At 52.2% G+C, this 19,206-nt stretch overlaps 9 protein-coding genes across 9 annotated transcripts; 5 read left to right on the top strand and 4 right to left on the bottom strand.

Annotated features, from left to right (window-relative positions):
* The first annotated feature begins 30 nt into the window (after window positions 1-30).
* Window positions 31-1,720, top strand: BU25DRAFT_412769 (uncharacterized protein). Its single transcript, XM_033706876.1, has one exon. The coding sequence runs from the start codon at window positions 476-478 to the stop codon at window positions 1,679-1,681; it is 1,206 nt and encodes a 401-aa protein (XP_033559525.1). The 5' UTR covers window positions 31-475; the 3' UTR covers window positions 1,682-1,720.
* Window positions 1,721-2,236: 516 nt separating this feature from the next.
* BU25DRAFT_450100 (uncharacterized protein) lies at window positions 2,237-3,736 on the top strand (the record flags this gene model as incomplete). The annotated part of the gene is made up of 4 exons (XM_033709677.1): window positions 2,237-2,293; window positions 2,382-2,853; window positions 2,972-3,042; window positions 3,101-3,736. The coding sequence occupies 4 exons, from the start codon at window positions 2,237-2,239 to the stop codon at window positions 3,425-3,427; spliced, it is 927 nt and encodes a 308-aa protein (XP_033559526.1). The 3' UTR covers window positions 3,428-3,736.
* Window positions 3,737-4,113: 377 nt separating this feature from the next.
* Window positions 4,114-5,190, top strand: BU25DRAFT_119497 (uncharacterized protein). Its single transcript, XM_033700422.1, has 2 exons — window positions 4,114-4,520; window positions 4,576-5,190. The coding sequence occupies exons 1-2, from the start codon at window positions 4,344-4,346 to the stop codon at window positions 5,092-5,094; spliced, it is 696 nt and encodes a 231-aa protein (XP_033559527.1). The 5' UTR covers window positions 4,114-4,343; the 3' UTR covers window positions 5,095-5,190.
* A 726-nt stretch (window positions 5,191-5,916) lies between these two features.
* BU25DRAFT_397322 (uncharacterized protein) lies at window positions 5,917-7,206 on the top strand (the record flags this gene model as incomplete). The annotated part of the gene is made up of 3 exons (XM_033704868.1): window positions 5,917-6,699; window positions 6,748-7,002; window positions 7,048-7,206. Exons 1-3 carry the CDS (start codon window positions 6,382-6,384, stop codon window positions 7,204-7,206), a joined length of 732 nt encoding a protein of 243 aa, XP_033559528.1. The 5' UTR covers window positions 5,917-6,381.
* Window positions 7,207-8,924: 1,718 nt separating this feature from the next.
* On the top strand, window positions 8,925-9,377 carry BU25DRAFT_492979 (uncharacterized protein; the record flags this gene model as incomplete). The annotated part of the gene is made up of 2 exons (XM_033711685.1): window positions 8,925-9,145; window positions 9,198-9,377. The coding sequence occupies 2 exons, from the start codon at window positions 8,925-8,927 to the stop codon at window positions 9,343-9,345; spliced, it is 369 nt and encodes a 122-aa protein (XP_033559529.1). The 3' UTR covers window positions 9,346-9,377.
* Window positions 9,378-9,605: 228 nt separating this feature from the next.
* On the bottom strand, window positions 9,606-10,076 carry BU25DRAFT_423415 (uncharacterized protein; the record flags this gene model as incomplete). The annotated part of the gene is made up of 1 exon (XM_033708214.1): window positions 9,606-10,076. One exon carries the CDS (start codon window positions 10,074-10,076, stop codon window positions 9,606-9,608), a length of 471 nt encoding a protein of 156 aa, XP_033559530.1.
* Window positions 10,077-11,606: 1,530 nt separating this feature from the next.
* BU25DRAFT_397324 (uncharacterized protein) lies at window positions 11,607-15,118 on the bottom strand (the record flags this gene model as incomplete). The annotated part of the gene is made up of 2 exons (XM_033704869.1): window positions 11,607-14,448; window positions 14,499-15,118. The coding sequence occupies 2 exons, from the start codon at window positions 15,116-15,118 to the stop codon at window positions 11,607-11,609; spliced, it is 3,462 nt and encodes a 1,153-aa protein (XP_033559531.1).
* Window positions 15,119-15,356: 238 nt separating this feature from the next.
* BU25DRAFT_397326 (Nucleotidylyl transferase) lies at window positions 15,357-16,510 on the bottom strand. Its single transcript, XM_033704870.1, has one exon. The coding sequence runs from the start codon at window positions 16,502-16,504 to the stop codon at window positions 15,581-15,583; it is 924 nt and encodes a 307-aa protein (XP_033559532.1). The 5' UTR covers window positions 16,505-16,510; the 3' UTR covers window positions 15,357-15,580.
* Window positions 16,511-16,692: 182 nt separating this feature from the next.
* BU25DRAFT_460458 (uncharacterized protein) lies at window positions 16,693-17,388 on the bottom strand (the record flags this gene model as incomplete). The annotated part of the gene is made up of 1 exon (XM_033710354.1): window positions 16,693-17,388. The coding sequence occupies one exon, from the start codon at window positions 17,386-17,388 to the stop codon at window positions 16,693-16,695; it is 696 nt and encodes a 231-aa protein (XP_033559533.1).
* Between the last annotated feature and the right edge of the window lie 1,818 nt (window positions 17,389-19,206).

Below are 19,206 nucleotides of genomic sequence, written 5' to 3' on the forward strand. Positions count from 1 at the left end.
ATCCAGCCAACGATCCTGCCAAACGCATTCCTCTGTTTCAGGGTCCACATATCACAGCTTTGCTTGCTATCAATCCCATAAACCTCATAAATCTTGTCAGCTTGCAGTGAAAGCAGCTAGTTACTGCTTCACCCTGAACCTGGTTAGCTAGCTGAGCGACCAGCGCATCGAGCATTTTAGACTCCAAACATATCCCTCGTCATTGCCCAGTCTACACTACACCACGTGGAGCACCGCCCAGAACCCAGCAACCAGAGCAGGCCACGCGCACGCAAGGCTTGTTCGTATACACAGTGTTCATCCCTTCTGCTGTTCCTGACGCTAGACAAGCATGGCCACAACCGAAGCCGCGTCGAGACCCCATGGTACGTCTTTGTACATGCTGCACAGCCATTGCCGCGCCAAACATAGCTCGTGATTTCTTTCTTATCTTCTTGTTTACACCCCTCCCACATCCACAACTCGAACCCTACTAATGCGCGGTTTGAAAGACCGGCAGACCACCCGCAAGCGGCCCTTTGCGGGCTGGATGAGACGGCTTGCGAACCTCAAGCCCTCGTCTTCAGATAATCAGAACGGCACTGGAAAGAAGAGCAATGGTGCTGCAAAGAAGGCTTCTGCGAAGAACAACCCATACCCAGAGTCCGGCCACATCAATCCGGATGCGCCGGGTCGCCTCTCCTATTCGACGCCCGACACGCCGCAATCTCACGAGAGCTTTACATCGGCCGAAGAGGCCGCAGCCGCACAACAGCGCCAACATGCTAAGAGCACGAGATCCAATGCGCCAACCGTGGCGACTATGCCAGAGACAGTGCACTCCCAGCGGTCAAAGGCAGAGACAGGGAACACCAATCAGAATGGCGGCAGTACTTTCTCGTCGCCCAATGGGTCAGAGCACTCTCTCACCACCACATTGACAACCATACAGTCCAGCGCACCCTCACATATCCTGGGCGCAGGCCAGACAACCCAGCCCGCTGCGACAACGAGTGCCCCGCCCGTGCACTTCTCCCACCAATTCCCCACCTCCCCTCCACCATCGGCCATTCCGCCTCATCTGGCCCCTCAGCAGGGTCCCCACTCCTACCATGCTGCGACAGCGAACAACGTGCTCACAGACGACGCCTCCATCTTGACACTCGCATCGTCCTCGAAACGTCGCCGGCGCAACTCCCTCGACACGAACGCCTCGGTGCGTGCAATGGCGCCCTCGTCGCATTATGGAGGCAGTCGCGAGTCGTTACCGCTCAGTGTTCTGTCTGGCAATGTGGACACCATATACTCAGCCTCAAACAGGCCTAGCAACGTCAATGGTCTCTCGAATGCCAATGCAGAGCGGGCGAGCGTCTACTCTGTATCTGGCGCAACAGCTCCAGTCCTGAGCAGTGAGCGCAACAGCTACTACGCAAACAAACAGGCCGACGGGCTCAGTGTACGAAGTGGACTGCTAGGTCATGGCCGCACAGATAGTATCAGCAGCATCAGGGCTATGCACACCGCCAGCCCCCTAACAAGCCCCCGTGATCCTCCTCTGGCCACAAAGCTGAGCCGACGAAGCTCTGAATGGATTCCAGATGCTGGAGAAGCGAGTGACGAAGATGAGGAAGAAACACCTGCAGCATCCATGCTCAAGGAGGAAGAGGAAGAAGAGAAGGAAGTCGGAAGGCCGCTTCGATAATAATTACATCGAAGCCTATATGACAGGCGTTTGCGAGGAGCACATATATGTGCATGAATAATCTTGGCATAGGATAAACAGAACGAGGTCGAAGTTGACAAATTGAATGCGGGGGCGTTGCGGTGGGCTGGGAGGACATTCTCGATTATATACCCACGGCTTTCGAGCAGAGCTTACCAATATTTCTGAGTTTCACACAGTCGCATTAACCAACGCGCTCGATACGAAGTGCTGCACACTGGACGTGACTCGCAACTGTATGCCTTAAGCTGACAACAGGAAATCCTTCGCCATCTCACTTACCAACGGTAAGCGAAGAAGCCGCTACAAAAGAAGGGAAGCAAGCAAAAGCGACGGCGATACATCCCAGTGGGCAGGCAAAGACAACCCACGGCGCTGGTGCTGCGTTGCACTTACTCAAAGAGATAAGAGGACTTCGTCAGCCCATCGATTCAGAAGCCAGCAAACGTCTACTGCGAAAGATTGACCTGCATATTATGCCACTAATATGCATTGTGTACTTTCTGCAGTACATCGATGAGACTGCCATTCCATATGCCCCCGTTACTGGCATCATTGAGAGCGCTGGGTAGCATGCATCTTCTTCCTTGGGTACGTCACTGAGCTCCCACTCAGAGCATGTGCTAATATACAACCTAGGTAACTCGCGTTCAAATTCCCGGCTATCCGACTCTTCCAGCTCTTCCCACTTGCGAAGTACGTCGCCGTCAATGTGACCATCTGGGGTGTAGTACTTGCCTCATTGGCAGACTGCAAATCATATGCCTCACTCCTGGCTTGTCGCTTCCTTCTCAGCACTGCAGAAGCTGCCGTCATACGTGCCTGGGTCATCTTTACATCGCAATGGTACACTCGCTACAGGCAAGCTTTCCGTGCGGGTATTTGGTTCTCCGTCTGTGGCGCCGCCCAGATGTTTAGTGGCTACGTTGCGTATGGACTTGCCAGCCACGCCGGTGGCGATGTGAATGCTGCTCTTCGAGACTGGCAGGTCATCTTGTTCTTCCTGGGTCTCTTCATCGCAGTCATCGGTATCAGCTTCTGGTTCATCATGCCCGACTCGCCCGAGACCGCTGGCCTCCTCTTACCAGAGAAGAGTCTTCACATCGAACGCATTCGCGGCAATGTCCAAGGCATCGGCAGCAGGCCTTCAAGTGGGACCAATTCTGGGAAGCCACCAAGGATCCCATGACATGGTTATATGCCTTCTGGAACTTCGCCGCAAACATCCCGAATTCCATTGCTACCTCTTCGGCAGCATCCTTGTTAAAGGCATGGGTTACACATCGAAAGAGTCCCTCTTACTCGTCATCTCCCTCGGTGCTTACGAAATCGTCGTTCTCGTCGGCCTTACCTTCGTAGCCATGAAGACCGAACAGCGCGTCTACGCCTGTATCGCAGGTCACATCCCTCGCCATCATCCGCACAATCCTCATGGCAACCACAAACAAAGTCCCCGCACTCATCGGCTACTACTTTTCGGGCGGCATACCAATCGGCTGGATAACAATCCTCGGACTGCAAGCTTCCAACGTCGCAGGCTCAACGACGAAAATCACCGTCAGCGTCATTGGCACAATCGCGTACACCATTGGCAACATCATCAGCCCGCTGATATTCCAGAGTAAGGATGCACTGAGGTATCTGCCTGCGAAGATCAGCATAGTGATTTTACACGTGTTGATCACGATTGATTTGGTGAATAGGGAGTTTAGACATGTGCTGTGAGCGAAGGCGCGCATGATATGCCAACAATGTTGTACTGCTGAAAGCGGTGTGGTTATCCGCTTCGACTTGGTATAACTACGTTCAATAGGTCGTGCAATATCTATATTTGCTGGCCAGATGAGCGACAAGCAACATACTTTGGCGCATTGCTTGGATGGAGTGAACAGCACAATAGCAACAGCAACTCTTTCAAGCCCCTTAGGATTGGCTTATACTGAGCCTGTTGTTTTATGGACACCCAATCGGGAATTCTGGGGGATTAAGCGTTCTGGAACTCGGTATTGAAATAAACAAGGTGCATGCACAGCCAGTGTGTCGTGTGAAGGTTCTGGCACTAGACTCTCACACCCTCGAAAAACCCGCCAACAAGTTGAGCACCGAAACCAGACCTCGGGCGCTTTTAGAGGCGTATAAAGAATCAAAGCCGTTTTGGTGTACAATTCTAACACTGCCATTTGACTGGGCTTGAAGATAACAAATCCTGTTGTTAGACAAGCTCAGGCTCTTAGATGCTGCTCTTGCGAAGTTTTAATGTCAAATGCTGCGCCAAGAAGAACTTGTCTGCAAAGTCATCAATCGTCGTTTGATCGCGATAGCGACCATCAAAATTCGAAAGCGGCCAGCATGCATTTACAGCCGCGCGTTACGAGTTCATGGCTTTTTGTCAAACGTACAATGTAGCCAGCCTCGTATTCGCAGATGCTGCGATGCAGCCTTGCAATGCAGGTATGAAACATGAGCCTGCAGATTCTGTAGCGCTTAAGATAGCGAACCACATGTGCGGTTGGCAAATCATCGAAATGAGACAAGGCATGTTTTACGTTGAGGAGTCGTGAACGCCGTATTTGAACATCTTCTTCCCAGCCTTTCATCTGGCGGCAGTCGTTTTGTCCACATTCTGTTTTCCTCCCCTGCAATGAATATCATCGAGCAAAGAGTCGCCAAGGACGCAGTACGCTGGCCGTCTGCGTCCGAGTTGTTTGTTACAAAGAGCTTGCCCTGGTGGATATGGGAGAGTACAGTTATTCGAGGAAATGCACCATCAAGTGTGTACCCTGCTCTGATGCCGCCCGAAGGCTTGGCAGGCTTCAACGTATGTTTCTAGCGCAGTGAAGTTCCAGGAAAGTTCCAAAGTTGATTTGTCATAGTGGACATCGAGCGTAATAGCTGTTCATACCTCGAGTGAAATGATCGAGCAGAGGGTTCCTTGGAGGTATACGCTGCTGTTGATGACCATTGGAACGATTGTCGGCGCGTGGATCTGGCAGAAGCTGATAAGAAAGACCCCTAGCCCTTGGAAGAAGGCAGTGCTCATTGCAGAGCCCAACACCTTGGCGCCGGATGCGCCAAGAAAGACACTGAAGGTGAAAACGCTCGGAGTTCTGGACGAGGTGTGTCCCAGGAAATGCTTGCCATGTCACCAACCCGGGAGGTCGTCAATCCATGTTCTACGAAGCCAGCCTTGTCTTGCGGCGGATGATCTTACATTGGCTCAGACAACGAATGTTGTGGACGTTTCCACTAAGACGCAGACTACAGGCAAGAAGATGGTGAATAAGTTAGCGCTGTCGGAGGTGGTATTCACCATCGATATTCCACCATCATCACCTGAGCAGGTTGACGACAATGCCATCATCCAACTCTCGGAACTGTTACAGAGATGGTGAATGAACGACACGCTGAACTTCAAGGCTCGGACGCCAATAATATTTTGCTTGGTGATCTTGATACTCATGGGAACAGGCAAAGGATTCTTCGTTAGCGGGACCACGCTTTGTGCTGGGGTTCAGGATCATCGATGGCGTCAGCAATTGTCTATGCAGGGACATCACCCTGAACCCGACAACGATAGCGCATTATGTCGACGGCTATACGAACCAGGAGTCCTGGAGTGACGGGCATGCTGCTCTTCGATAGACAGCTCTCCGCGTATCGCATGGCGAGTTCCTGTCAAGAAGGAGGTATGGATGGCCAGTCACAACGAAGAATTGGCATTGGACTCTGTCGATATCCCTAAGTCTTTTTTGAGAGCCACATCATTGGAAAGGGGCTCGGTATCTAGCTGAGGAAGATATTTCCGCGGTATCTGCCGGCATAATATTTGGACAAGATGATGAGAAGAACGACGACATTCGAAGCCCATGTTGTGGTCGAGCATTGATATCTCGGAGGCAAATTCCGTTCGGGGTCCATGCAGGGTTGAGAATGAGTGTACCGGGCCGGAGTTGGTGCAGAGTTGGTGTCTTGTGTGAGGATATTTTCAACTCCACTTCGTCAGCAAATCAGATCTTCACGGTGTACAGCCATCAGTCGTTCGGCCTTCGCGGGTATCACCTTCCGATTATGTGTGTGTTGTGTTCGTGCGTTGTACGAGAAGGTAGGATGCCGGGGCCTGGCAGATGGTGGGTCCTTGGCAATATGGATCCCTCGGCCCCCACTTTCCAAACCAAGCCACAGACCCTTCATGACGTCCCACTCTTCAATCCAGCCAGCCATAAGACCACATCCCTGATTTATAGCAACCCTCTTCTTTTTGCGATGAGTAAAGGGAATCTCTGATCATCGTATCCACCAGCCTCAATGAACAAAACGTGGCTGGGCTCGTTAGACCGACAGACACCGTCGAGTAAGCGGCGCGGCCTGATCCAGTCAAGTCCAAGCCTCATGAAGCGTTCACCGTATCCAATCGTCCGAAAGGAAACCCGCTATTCAATTTAAGCATGGCGCCGGACGGCAAACCGCAAAAGGCGGATAAACAAGTGCAGCGCCTAGGCATGACAAGCTTCGCTGTTGGTGTCCACGAGCCCAGGAAGGCTGGCAAGCAAGAAATGGTCCCTTGTGAGCGCATTTGTACTTGAACGTCTTCAGGCCCTTGTCCCTGCCCCTGGTCCTTTCCTGCCTCCTGCGTTATCTCAATCACGGCTACATCTGCAGTGCGACAGGACCGAATCGCTATGGAATACCGGAACTTACTCACTTTGGCGCTTGTGCCGTCGATACTCTTCTTGCTTCTGTCGTTGGTTTCGGTGGCTTTGACGACGCACTACTGGATCATCGGCGATTGGATTACACCTAGAGGAGTGAAAGTACAGACCAGCACGTTCAACGACCGCACCCAGTCGTACACAATCGACGAAACTATCGTCTACTTCACGGAAAATGACACCGATGCGACCATCGTTTCTGGATGTCTATGCCTGACCGCCGCTGTCGTGGCGCTCATTGCATGGGCGCAACTGCGAAAGCCGGGCATGGATACGCAATTCGCAACTGTAAGTGCAAAGACGTGTCACTTGAGATCAGTATGCTAAAACCAATAGAACAAACGCCGTTTCTGGATACTTGCTGTGGTCGTGACAACCCTCGTTGGCGCTGTCACTGCGCTAGTTTCCATCATTCTCCATTACACCAACAAGGGCGACGATGTATTCGGCTGCAGATCTGAGACACTTCAAATGGCCGGAAAGTTCAACACGAACAAGTACTGCACAAGAGAAGTAGCCGCTTGCAACTTCCTCCCCAAGTATTTGTCCAAAGGCGACAAAAGTAGCGCTGCACTGGGATGCGCCGAGGCAGTGAGTCTGCAACGTTCGCCACGAGACTATCGCTCACGATTCCAGATTACCGTCAAATGGCTGCAGATTGCTCTGATCTTCCTGGCGCTTCTCGTCCTTAACCTATTCGCGGTGCAAGCATGGCTGCGAAGGAAGACCCGACCAACACGAATGACCGCAGCCGAGAAGGAACCGATGCCCGTGGACTCGAACGAGCGCTTCTAAACTCGCCGCAACACGCATCCTATACGACTATCATGACTCACGATCCCCTCGCGAACACGACTTCATTCTGCATACTGGCGTTCATCTTTTCATTTGCATAGAATCCGGACTCACATCACCACGGAGCATCACAAGACCTCACGATTGTGCATGAACATGAGTGCTACATACATCATCATTACGGTGCTAAAGTGGCGTTCTTTTGGCATTGAATGATTTCCTTTCTAGAGAACATGAGGACACATTATACATGAATCGCTATGCCTAATACAATAATGTTATTTACTTCTGCACTCCTCTACATTTTGCGAAAACTCGCACGCTTCGTCGACATTTCGGCGTTCTCCAGATTTACTGTAGCACGCGGACGGTTAGTCGGCACCATGCTGATGACGCACAGAGGCCTGATGACCTCACGAAGTCTTAAACACGCCAAAAGCCTGATTCGCCTCCAGCCTCCCCACACTCTGGCCCCGGATCTGCGCCTCAGCCGCAGTCGCCCGGCCACTGCTGCAAGGTTGCAACTAGCGGCTGGAGGATCAGCCTCAAGCCAGGCGTCACCGCCACACACATGGAAGGTGTTTGTCAGGACCCCGTCTTCTTTCTTGCTGTGATGATGGCGGTTGTGTGCTGTCAGAGCTTCAACTTGCTCTGACAGTACACACCCGCCATCCCCCTGATCACAAGCTGGACCTCCTTATGCTACAAGCATTCAACGCAACAGATGCTAACTCATCTCACGTGCCCCATGCGAGGGTCTAATACTCGTTCAGGTCAATCTCGCATGAAAACAAGCATCTTGTCACTACCTGCAATATTGAGTAGGGCGAACAGTTGGTACGCTATTTGTCCACTGAGCAAGGAAAGCAAACAGGTGTCAGGATCGGTGGCCATGCTCGTTGGGAAGGTGCACGATATGGAGGTTGAAACGCTTCAGAACATAGCTCTGGGCATATCAGAGACCTCGTTAGCACCCCACCTTCATCACTGTCAAGACGCGAATCAGTCAAGATTCAAAGGTCTAGCGTCACGATGCAGCTATTGTAGCAATCTCGCAGCGTACTGTCACTGATCCTACGTCCACAAACTTCACTGCAGGCTTTGAAACACTGATGTGTGAACGAACATATTGGTATATTTGTGCAACGCTAAGTACCAATGACTGGACACTGGAAGAGTTCACCAATCAAGACCTCCCCATCATGACCGCCGAAGCTACAAAAGTCCCCAATACTGGAGTTGATAGACTGCAACTTCTTGCGGTGCCTGCCGAGGACCACTAACCCGATCGAGTTTATGGATGGCCTCCTAGATCCATGTTATCCAAAGAAGTCCGATCTGACTGGCCTTCGAATCGACGTACCTCTGGACTTGATCGACTTCGAAGACCCACCTGAGTGCAAGCTGAAAGCTTTTGGACGAATTCTGTTTCGGCTGGAAGCGAGAGGTGCCAAGGTTGTAACAGATGTTGTTGTCCAGGGCTGGTGTGAGTATGCAGGTCTGTCGCAAGAAGAGGAGCAGATCGTGCTGGACACAGACATGAAAGTCGCCATCGACATCTCTTTACGAAGCTTACAGACAGACCCCCAGAATACTAAAAGCCTCCAGGACTTGATTGACTTCACCAAACGTGCCAAGAAGAACAGTATCCTACCCGTAATGTGGCGGGCCTGGGGCGAGCACAGGCCACGGATCCAGAGAGCGAGTTGTACAAGACAATGCTAGAGAAGGACAAGTACTTCGCTGGCTGTATAGAAAGCGCTCTCGATCGGTACGACTGTGACGTACTACTTATGCCCACTCTCTCAGTCGCTCTACAAACTTTTGCGGCGAAAGCTGGATCCCCGGTCATCAGTGTGCCTATGGGCATCTACCCAGAGGAGACACAAGTGGAGGCTGACCCAAAGATTGGACTAATCACAGTGGCGCCAGGTATTCCGTAAGTTTAGCAACTGAAACGCACAGGGGCGATCTGTATTCACAATTCCTAGGTTATCGATGTTCGTCTACGGGAGAGCGTACGATGACGCGAGCGTGCTTGAGGTAGGGCATGCTATCGAGAAATTGCTGGGGGTAAGGGAACTTTTGAAGCCGTATTCGCTACCAAAGACCGAGATTGTTGACGTGTCTGGTGGTTAACCGCTCATTGCATTGAGTTTCTAGACCTGTCGGAGTGTAAGTAGACTGGGGGCCAGAGATGCATCCAAGGTAGACAAACACATTCTGATCCACGAGGCTATTCTCACCCTTCACACGGCTTTCAAATCCTTCCCTTGAGGCTGCTTATACTATTGCCCACTGCAACCTTTCAATTGATCTCGACGTAAGTCCTCGTCTTCGTAACCGTCTTTGTAACCGTCTTCGTGACCTTTAATTCATCTTCATTTGGAAAGCTCCACTCACTCAACTACGCATGTGTCGTCCTCATCTATACTGCTGACGCCCGGTGACTTTGATCTGCACCGCTTCGCCTGTCGCGCATCTAACTCAGTGGTCTCTCTTGAGTAGAGCGTGGTCAGCTGTAAAGAGCCAGCGGGTGATATGGAGTGCTTCCTCTCCTTCGACGCTGTATTTTGTAGAGTAGAGTCTGGACGAGCTGCGTCCACGTCGAGATCGAGCTTCTGAAACAGGCTCTGCGAAGGTGGCTCACTCTTGTATCTGTTCCGGATACGTTCAACAGTCTGGGATTCATTGGCTCGATGACCGCTCTGGGCAATGTTCGCAGTGGCAAGTGCCCATCGTTGAAGAGTGTCGATCGACTGCGCTGCCGCTTTGGGTGCGATTTGGTCGTCAGCTCGCTCGTTCAGAGCTTGCAAATGCTTAGGCTGGTACTCATTGTCTGGCTTTGCGCGAAATCGGTCTTTCGTCATGTTGCGTTGTTGTTGATGGTGGTAAGTGTTGAAAGACAAAGAAGGCAAGCTAGTCAGGTTGGAAGGAGCGACAGTGAAAGTGGGAACGTGCAAGGACGCGCCAAGACACGCAGACACATTCGAGACGACTGCATTTTGAAAAGAATATGATGAGAGTGAAGTGAAAGACAATGGTTGCTGAAATGTACAGACCCCCTGAACTTGGTTCACTACTGCGACGGACTTACGTTATGTAAGAATGAAGGCTTCTAAGTGGCTGTTTCTATATTGGTTGACAGAATTGACAGTTTGGTACATGTCCTGCAGGGCAACAACGTGGTGAGCGGCCACTCACAAGGCTGTCCGCCCTCATGAACCACGGTACGTACCTACTGTACACATACTGTACCAAGTTCAGGGGGGTCTGCACATCTTTGCAAGCACCGATACTTGATTTCCCATTAGCCGCCGATACGCAATATCTTCAACCATCAACTCTTTCTTCGTCTCGCTTCTCGTCTGTATTTGGCAGAGAAATTCACCACTCTTCCCTTTTCCCTTCACCTTCCCCTTTCCTGAAACCCCCTTCTTCTCCTCCTTCGCCTCTCCACCCTCCACAACTTGATCCCCATCTCAGAAAGAACACACTTATTCTTCCCCACCGCGGAAATCTTCAACGCATTATTAGGATTAGGCCTTTTGTGCTTAGTCTTCGCACCCAGCTTTTGCACGACCGGAGCTTTCACCTCGCCATTCCCCACCCGGAAGGTATCCAGTGCCCCATCGTCCCTAGACTTGGGGAGGTTGATCTTCAGAATCGGCTCCTTCTTCTTCGCACCAAGCCCTTCACAATCGCTCACCCTGGAGGCTTTCAACAGACTATCATCCCCAAAACTCCTGAGCTTGACCTTGAGCTCTGTCTGCGGTCTGGGAGAAGCAGGCGGGAGGCTGGAGGTATTCACCCATTTTTTTCGGATTTGGATGGTGTGATGTGACGGTGTTGTAGTCTTCAAGTGTGTTCTTTGGCGATGTGTATAGTCTTGCGCGCGATGTTGTAATCGGCAAGTGTTGGTATAGTTGTGAAGTTGGTACGTGCTGTTGTACGTGTAGGCTTCAGATGATATTGTGACGGTGCAGATATTCTCCCGCATGCAGTTGTAGACGTCATATACTATACTAATCTGCAAACGATGGTAAGTGTTACCCTGTGGTCCACAAGAGTATGCCATTAACATTAGTGATGGTGGTCGTTACTGGCCTACTACCAGCATGAACCGTAGTTGAGTCCCGCCGAACCACAGTTTGGAGACAATTAATTAACAACATGACATGACAACCCGCATCAGAAGTATTTTCTTACAGTCAACTCGATGAATAGTCATATCTATACCAAAGAAATTAAGCCCAGTAACGGCGCAAACAGTCATATCAGACAATCACTTACCGCTCGCGAACGAGGCACTGATGTAGGCAAAAACATAGTGGCTTTTGTGGATAGAGTCCTAAAGATACAGACGATATTACACATTACTCATCGTCCACTCCAGCGGCTCACAACGCCGCTAAGGCCTCGCTCTCGTAGCGGCTTCCTGCCCTTGTGATAGACAAGACCCTTTCGCGCTCAATGATCTCTTGCTCCTTGAATTTCGAGATCAGGTCTATGGTACTGCGCCGCACACTGACCATGCTTCTCTTTTCTGCAAAGTCATCGTCCTCGCCCTTGGATTTGAAACTCGGGCGTGCACTTCCCCGGCTAACAATGCTTGTGCGACTTACGCGGCTGGCGTTGCGCGAGTGCCTTGCTAAGCGCGCAGGCATAGTGCGTGAATGCATCGAGGGGTGTCTGCTCTCGAAAGAGAACCGAGCTGGTCCAAAATCCTCAAGGCCGGCGTCAAGCTCAATGCTGGCGCGAGGGTACGAAGGGACACAATCGTCGTAGTAGACGGACCAGACGCGAGCGTTGTCCTTTGCATGCATGTCTTCGTTCGCACCGTCATAGGCGAGTTCGTTCAGATTCGGTGCCGATGAGTTGCGGCGAGGTCGTAATGTGGCCATCGAATCGTGTGTTTGCGACTTGTCCGCATTGTGGCTATCACTTGCACGACGCCTTGCCGTCGATTCTCCCCGTCGATGGCCTCGATCACTGCTGCCATTAACAGAGGAGCCGTGTTTCCATACTTCTGGAAGAATCTCAAGCTCCGGGAATTCCAGCACACCACCAGTCGCAATCGAGCTGCGATGATTACGCCCGTGCTTCCTGAATTCGGTAGACGAACTCTTGAAGATCTTTGAGTAGTTCTTGAGGAATGTTTTGCCAAACGTCATGGAGTTGCTTTTTGCCATACGTCCACTGCCAACCTTCTTCTTTCTCTTCTTCTCGCCCGGCATCAGTGGCATCGAGGGTACACGCTCGGTTGGATCGATCCTGTCTTCGTCCACATCTTGAGCGGAGGCAAACTTAATCGCAGCTTCAAGCGCGAAGTCGCGGCTCTCCACACGGTCTGACTTGCCAGCAGAGTTAGTACGCTCGTTGCGAGTATGCGAAGGGTAGCGACCCCATGCTCCGACAATATCAGGGCTATCGCCCTGCTTCTCGAAGATGAAAGAGACCTCTCGGTCAAAGGCGTCCTCGTTTGCACTCGCCATGGCACTGCGTCGCGAAACGAGTCGAGGACGAGACAGCTCTTCGGACACAGAGGCTTGTGGCGCGAAAGACGGAGTGAATACTGGAGCGAAAAAGCTCCCAGATGCACTCGGGGCCTCTGGTGTGGTCGGTGTAACCGGAGCGCTGGCTTCGTTGGCGCTATGGCGAGTCATGGTACTCCCACTGCGTTCGCGGAAAGGACTGGCGTGTGCAGCAAGATCGCGGTTCTTCGGTAAAAACAGACATGCCTTCTCTTCTTGGTGAGCCTTCAAAGCTTGGTCCCAGACATGGTCAGCCCCCTTGTGTTTCCCAAGGGCGCTCTGTTCCGCCTGCAGGCTCATCATAGATTGCGATTGTCGTCGTTCTCGGTTGGTGGGAACCTCCAACGAGTCGAATGCAGCGTCGCCAGTCCGAATTGGAGACTCCGCTTTCAGAGACGCTTCGCTATGGCTCCGTGCACTAAGGCGCTTGGGGTTCAAGAACTTCATGATTGACTCCGATGGAGTTATTCTCTTGCGTGGAGGAGAAGGGCTGAACTCTTCGCGGAACTTCGATTTCTTGGTATCGGCAACGCTGTTCTTGCGTGCCAGCGGAACAGGCGTAGCAAGCAATGGGCTTGTCGTAGACACACCTTGTACAGCTCTGAGGTTCGAAGGCCCGTATCGTGGTACCGCTCGAGGGGTGTTCTCGTTATCGGTTGGGAAGGAGTTGGAGCGACGGGTTTTCGGAGCATGGATTGATATACCGCTGAAATCATCGTGACCCGTACCTGTCCGGCCCAAACTGGTCAAGGATGCGACGAAACTGTCAGGAGGGCTCTGCGGTCGGCTCGAATAGATGGAGGATGCCATGTCGCCTCGAACATCGTGATCCCTTGGCAAGACCTTGCCCCACCTTGAAGGCACCTTCGAGCTTGCGAACCCTGAACTGGATGTCTGTCGCTCATGTCGGGCCAACTGCTTGGTCAGATGAGAAACCCGACTTTGGTCCGAAACGGTTCGGTCTCGGTACGGACGTGTAGGTGAGGGAAGGTCTGGTGCATCAGCGAGCTGCTCCCATGACAGCAGCGACCCCGAGCGTAGATGATGTGAGATGCGCATGCTGTAGAGGTGTACCGAGTGGCGTGGGTTGTCTTCCTCTTCACCTTCGTCCTCGTGGGCTCCTTCAACATTCGAAGGCTGAGCGTTCTCCTGAAGTTTGCCTCGAATGGAAGCAGAAGGACGTGGGCTAGCGACAGAAGTCGGTTGCTCTATGCGGATCTCGACTGGTCGAACAGTTGCTTCAAACTCTTTGCTCGAAATTGAGGAGGCACTATTGTCAGATCTGGACTTCTGGCTCGTGTGCTGTGCTGCTTTTGTGACCTGGTCAAGCGGTAGCAACGTTTGCGAGCCTTGCGGACTGACATGACGAGGTGGGACCGGGAATTGCGACAGGCGAAGGCTTTCGTTGATCGCCTCAGCCCAGGGCAGTCCGTTTTGGTCATGGCTGGTAAGACTGGGAAGTCGTAATGGCGACAAGGGCGATAGAGGCGATACTTGAGGGAGACCCATTGACGTAGCAGACTGCGAGCGTCTGAACGTACGGTTTCTCTCATCTGAGACATCGACCCGCAAGTTCGGTGTGCTAAAGACATGACTGACGCGGGTAACCAGTGAGACAGCTGGAGGCTTCTTGATCTGGTAAGGCTGCAGATCGCGGTTACAGTCAGCGTCGGTGTGACTCTTTGCAGACGAACCTGGCGTTGCTCTGCTGTGAACGTCAGCAACGTGATGCGTACCTCACAGCAAATACAAGCTCACCTGCCAGTGGACGGCGACCAATTGACACTGTGTATACTCGCTCTCTTCCTGGGTGTCTTCTTCCCAATGTTTCTCGCAAGATCGTCAAGCATCTCAGCATCAGAATCGTAACCGCCCTCATCTGGTTTCTTATCACTGAGCAAGTCCTTGCGCAGGTCGTCCTTTGTGATCTTCAGTTGCTGCTTAGCTTCGTCCTTGGAGGTTCTGACAACAGTGTCCTGGTCGCTCGTCGTGACCTTCTGCGTTGCCTCGACGTGGATCTTCAGTCCCGAGTCCTTCTTCGTGAGATCTCTCGAGAACTTGCGCTTGATCAAGGAGCGCATGCTGGTCATCTTGTGCAGACTATGGAGGCTATAGATTGACGCTCGACTGAAGCGTGCACGAGGCGCTCGGGTCGGCGTGGCCTGTTCGTCTGCACCATCCTGAGCGTGGTTGAAGATCTGGTGGAGCTCATGGAGTTCGTCGGATCGAACGCTCGTGAAGCGGGAGTTCGGCGATCCAGGTTGCTTTGGTAGCAGAGGTTGCTTCGCAGGCGTTGCGCCACTCAGGCGAGCATTGGGTAGCTCTGGTGAGTCTGATCGACCTTCCTGCTCAGCCGTACAACATAACTTGGACGCCATAATCGAATTGCAGTGGTGAGATAGGTGAGGTGAGCACCGCTGAACATTCGTTGCTTGTTGACATGGGGAGATTTGCGCCACGTGGTGTAGCTGCCAAACAGTGAGAAGAGGAAAGCACTCACGTCACAGGGGCGCAACAAGCAGCAAGAGCAGAGCGAAACGAAGAAGACTTGAGGGAAGCGCTCGAGTTCGCGACATGCTTACTACCCTGAGAAGGGTTGTGACTGCTCGTAAATGGCTCGTCAGTCGTGTGAAGCAGCCACGCACATGAAGCAACTGCGAGGGAGGAGTAAGACTCCGCCCAGCATTGCGCCAACTGCACAGTGACACCCTATGGGTCCGAAAGCGTGTATAAATGTGCTTTGGCGTGTGCAGCTACCATGGCCCAAGCAACTGCTTGCACGCACGCATTTTGCTGGCAGGTTTTGCGGTTTTGGCAAGCTTGCCCAAGCACAAGCACATTCAGCTGCTCAGCTTCTTGCCACTGGCATCTCCACTGTATAGTGTCTGATCCTTGAGCCACGCAGCGACACCCTTTGTGCACAGCCCCTCTACCACATCCCACTTACCCTCTTTAGCAGCATTGCGCACCCTCGTAGAACTGATGCCCACACCTTCATTGGCCTCGACCATGTCGATGTTGTTACCCCACTGCGACTTGAAGCCGTCCTTTTCACGTGCGCCGTCCCTCAAGTCGTTCACGTACTTCTGCTGTTCCTCTACGGTACCAAACTCGTTCGACGACTTATCACTAGGATCAGACGGCCGTTGTGTGACGCGCAGCTTGTGTCCAGCATCGAAGAATGGCTTCAGCGCTGAGAGCGGCGGGTCGTACTTGGGATAGTATTTGGGGTTGCAGAAGCGGATGAGGGTGTCGTAGCCAGTGAGGTGGACGTGGATCGGGTTCGAGGAGTAGAAAGGAGGGGTGGTGTCTCTAATCGCTATCGATTTGTCTGAATAATATGGTTCTTTTGTGAGGCCAATGTCAATTGAAAGGTCTGCGAGATCTGTGCCAGCAGACGATTTCTTGAGCGTTTGTGAGAAGTCCTCGGCGAAGATAGTCATCAGTGCAATGCGCTGCACGAAGCTTGCGGGGCTGGGCGCCTTGTCTGCATTCTGCGTACTGAACAGTAGCAGCAGCCTGTACGGGTTATGCTCTGATCGACCATGGCTCTTCAAGGCGGACTGAACAAGGGAGAGGTGCGCTATGGAAGGCGGATTGAAGCTGGAATCCAGGATATAGAGCGTCTTCGGTTGTGTGTTGGTGGGGTTGACAGTGCGGACGACGTGGAACTTCGATGACGAGTGGGCAAAAGACGTAAGTGCAGATTCCAGATCTGGCAGTATCGAGCGTAGGGTAGCTATCCGTGAAGCCATGTCGTCCATTGTTTGTGTGGAGTTGTGCCGAACGCGTTCGTTGTCTTGAAGCTTTCTAGGGTCCATCGTCCCGAGGCTCACACCCCCACGTCATATGTGCACAGGCCACTCGACACAGCTTCCCCCACGTTGATCTATGTCTTTCTCCTCCCATCATCTCATCTTGCTTCAGTGAGACGATTTCCCAGGCTCTGATGTTAAGCAGTGTATACAACGACTGCCACAATGAAGAACACCATCGACACGCAGCCCAGACCGAGCACCATCCACGATGGCTCCTGCGACTGTCCATTTATCGACCTCTCTTGCTCAACCCTGACCCTCCATCTCGGAAGGCACCACTCCTCTTGATACTGGTCGAGGACTTCGTCAACCCAGCCTTCTTCATCGCTCTCAAGGCCTTCACTGTCGCTGTCATCCTCGAATTGTCCAGTCCTCAGAATTACTCGTGCATCCTGGCAGTGCACATGCACATCCCAGCCAGGACGTACACGGGCGTTCCAATCGCCACTACAAACTCTCATCTTTTCGACCACATCCCAGAGCTCTCCAATGATGATGCCATCCTGCTCCATATCGACCATGAGCCTTTCCACCGCGGTCCAGCGAGAGAAGGTTCCGTAATCGAGCGGCTTGATATAAGTCTGATCTCCGAACTTAAGCTTCAAAAGGATGGGATCATCAAGATGAGGCTCAATGCTCGACTTCGGGGTAACATGATCATCGCTGACCAGATCTAGGCCTCCAAATGATATGCCAGAGTCAAATCTTTCGGGGCTTCTGCAGCACGTACCGAGCTCGATATCAGTAGAGGAGCCCGACTCGTAGGATCCTGGCCGACGATTGCGATGCCTGTACCAGTTCGTAAAGACGGTATGCCACGAGCCCGTCATGACATCAGACCAGGGTAGCAATCCACAGCGCCTGTCGCACTTCAGGGTGTTCCGTTCACCACCATATTCGGTTCGACAATCGAAAGAAGATCCGCGGAGCTGTGTCGTGCGACGAAATAATTGAGTTGACATGCATCTCATACCATGATAGCAGTCTGTCGCGTGCTCGCCGCAGTAACGCCGCAAGGAATGTCGAATTCCCTTGAGATAGCCATCATGGGATCACCAAGGGAAGCAGAATGGATGATCTCTATCTGAGATCGGGTGGCAGGACTACCTGCTCTCGCGATCTACTTATGCATAATCTCAAGTTCGTACAATCCGTCGACGTGGAACCTTTTCGTCACCCTGACACGAGCGGTTGCACCCGGTACCCGCCAGCGGCTGTCCTTCCGAGCCATACTTAGAGATCCTTTATCGACAGCCAAACACCAGAACACATGCCTTCAATCTCTTGTGGAGCTCTATAACAACTTGTCGCACAAACCACTTGCTACCGGAAGCTAGGCATTGACGACTTCGGATAGAAATGTCACTACGACGATACAATGTTACTTTAGCTAACAGGCAACATCTGAGAAGGTAACAGGAAAGATCTGAAGAGCCCTGTGGAATATCCTTGGTAAACACAACAGTTATCGGCGTTTCTGTGGTTTTGATAGGCCCGCCATCACCTTTCCGACAGGACCTCTGAAAGAATCGGGAACGGGAGGGACAGCAACACACGAAGTCGCTAGTCAACCACAACCGCCCTCTGACAATCATCAACGACTGATCCGCACAAATGGTCCCTTAATCACTCCCTTCCTCCTTGTACCTTCTAGTTCTCGTTGCTCAAACACAAAATGCGCAGTCCCTAATCACCCCTTGACAAACCTAAGTGCTAGGTAGACGCAATGCTGGCATTGTAATATCTACGGCTGTCGTCTCAGCGTACCGCCCGCATCTTCACTTCCAATCCTCTCCCAGCATGGACGCACAATGCCTTTCCCACACGCCAACATCTCAAGGCTGGCAACCGTTCCACTTCATTTACATCAATACAACCATCGCATATACGTTGTGCAAAAACCTCATCACTAGCACGCACAGCCTCTCCATGCTCCAGGAGTTATCACGCCTGCTCTCGTGTAACAGTTGAAGGCGACCCTAGGGTGGCTAGGTCCAACGGATTCACGGATTCTTCTTCTTTTTATCCACTCATGAGTGGAGGTTCGAATTGTTGAGGCTGCTGTTACTTTTGCATCTGAGTGGAAGTGGATGCAAGTGCAGACAGGGAACGCACACTTCACCATCTCCGCCAGAACATGCACACTCTACTCAGACCTATATATGTGCCTCAGACATGATAAGATTCGAGAGATAACACTGACATCCCCACGTTTCTTCGACCCTAACATACCGTGAGCCACACACCTCGCCCGCACTTCAGCTTGGTGAGCATACTGAACTGCCGGGACGGACACACCTGGGCTTCGCGAAATCACAAACTCTCCTTGTGAAGCATTGGATGTGTAAGCTGTCTTCACTCTTCTTGGTGCGGAGCACTTGCCGGCGGCCTATCCTCTCCTGGATGTGCCTGCATACGCATTATCCGGGTAAATGACGTGCATACGCACGCTGGTGGTGCCACCAGTCTTGCCAATTCGTCGTTGCTTAACTGCCCTGTGGCGACGAGGGAATAAGAAAGTGACAGTCGGATAGTAAAGGCGGCGAAGAACATGTGAAATTATACGGACAGGCGGTTGCTACTGCGTGGGCCACGTGCTAGAAGCTCGATGCGTGCTGCGGTCAAATCACACCGATCAGTGAGTGGTG

This window comes from Macroventuria anomochaeta (genome assembly GCF_010093625.1).
Source record: "Macroventuria anomochaeta strain CBS 525.71 unplaced genomic scaffold BU25scaffold_26, whole genome shotgun sequence".
Lineage (NCBI taxonomy): Eukaryota > Fungi > Ascomycota > Dothideomycetes > Pleosporales > Didymellaceae > Macroventuria > Macroventuria anomochaeta.

Coding starts and splice junctions, on each gene's coding strand:
- BU25DRAFT_397326 (XM_033704870.1), bottom strand. CDS start 16,504: ATGGACGACATGGCTTCACGGATAGCTACCCTACGCTCGATACTGCCA.
- BU25DRAFT_412769 (XM_033706876.1), top strand. CDS start 476: ATGCGCGGTTTGAAAGACCGGCAGACCACCCGCAAGCGGCCCTTTGCG.
- BU25DRAFT_119497 (XM_033700422.1), top strand. CDS start 4,344: ATGAATATCATCGAGCAAAGAGTCGCCAAGGACGCAGTACGCTGGCCG. Junction 4,521..4,575: donor AAGGCTTGGCAGGCTTCAAC/GTATGTTTCTAG, acceptor GATTTGTCATAG/TGGACATCGAGCGTAATAGC.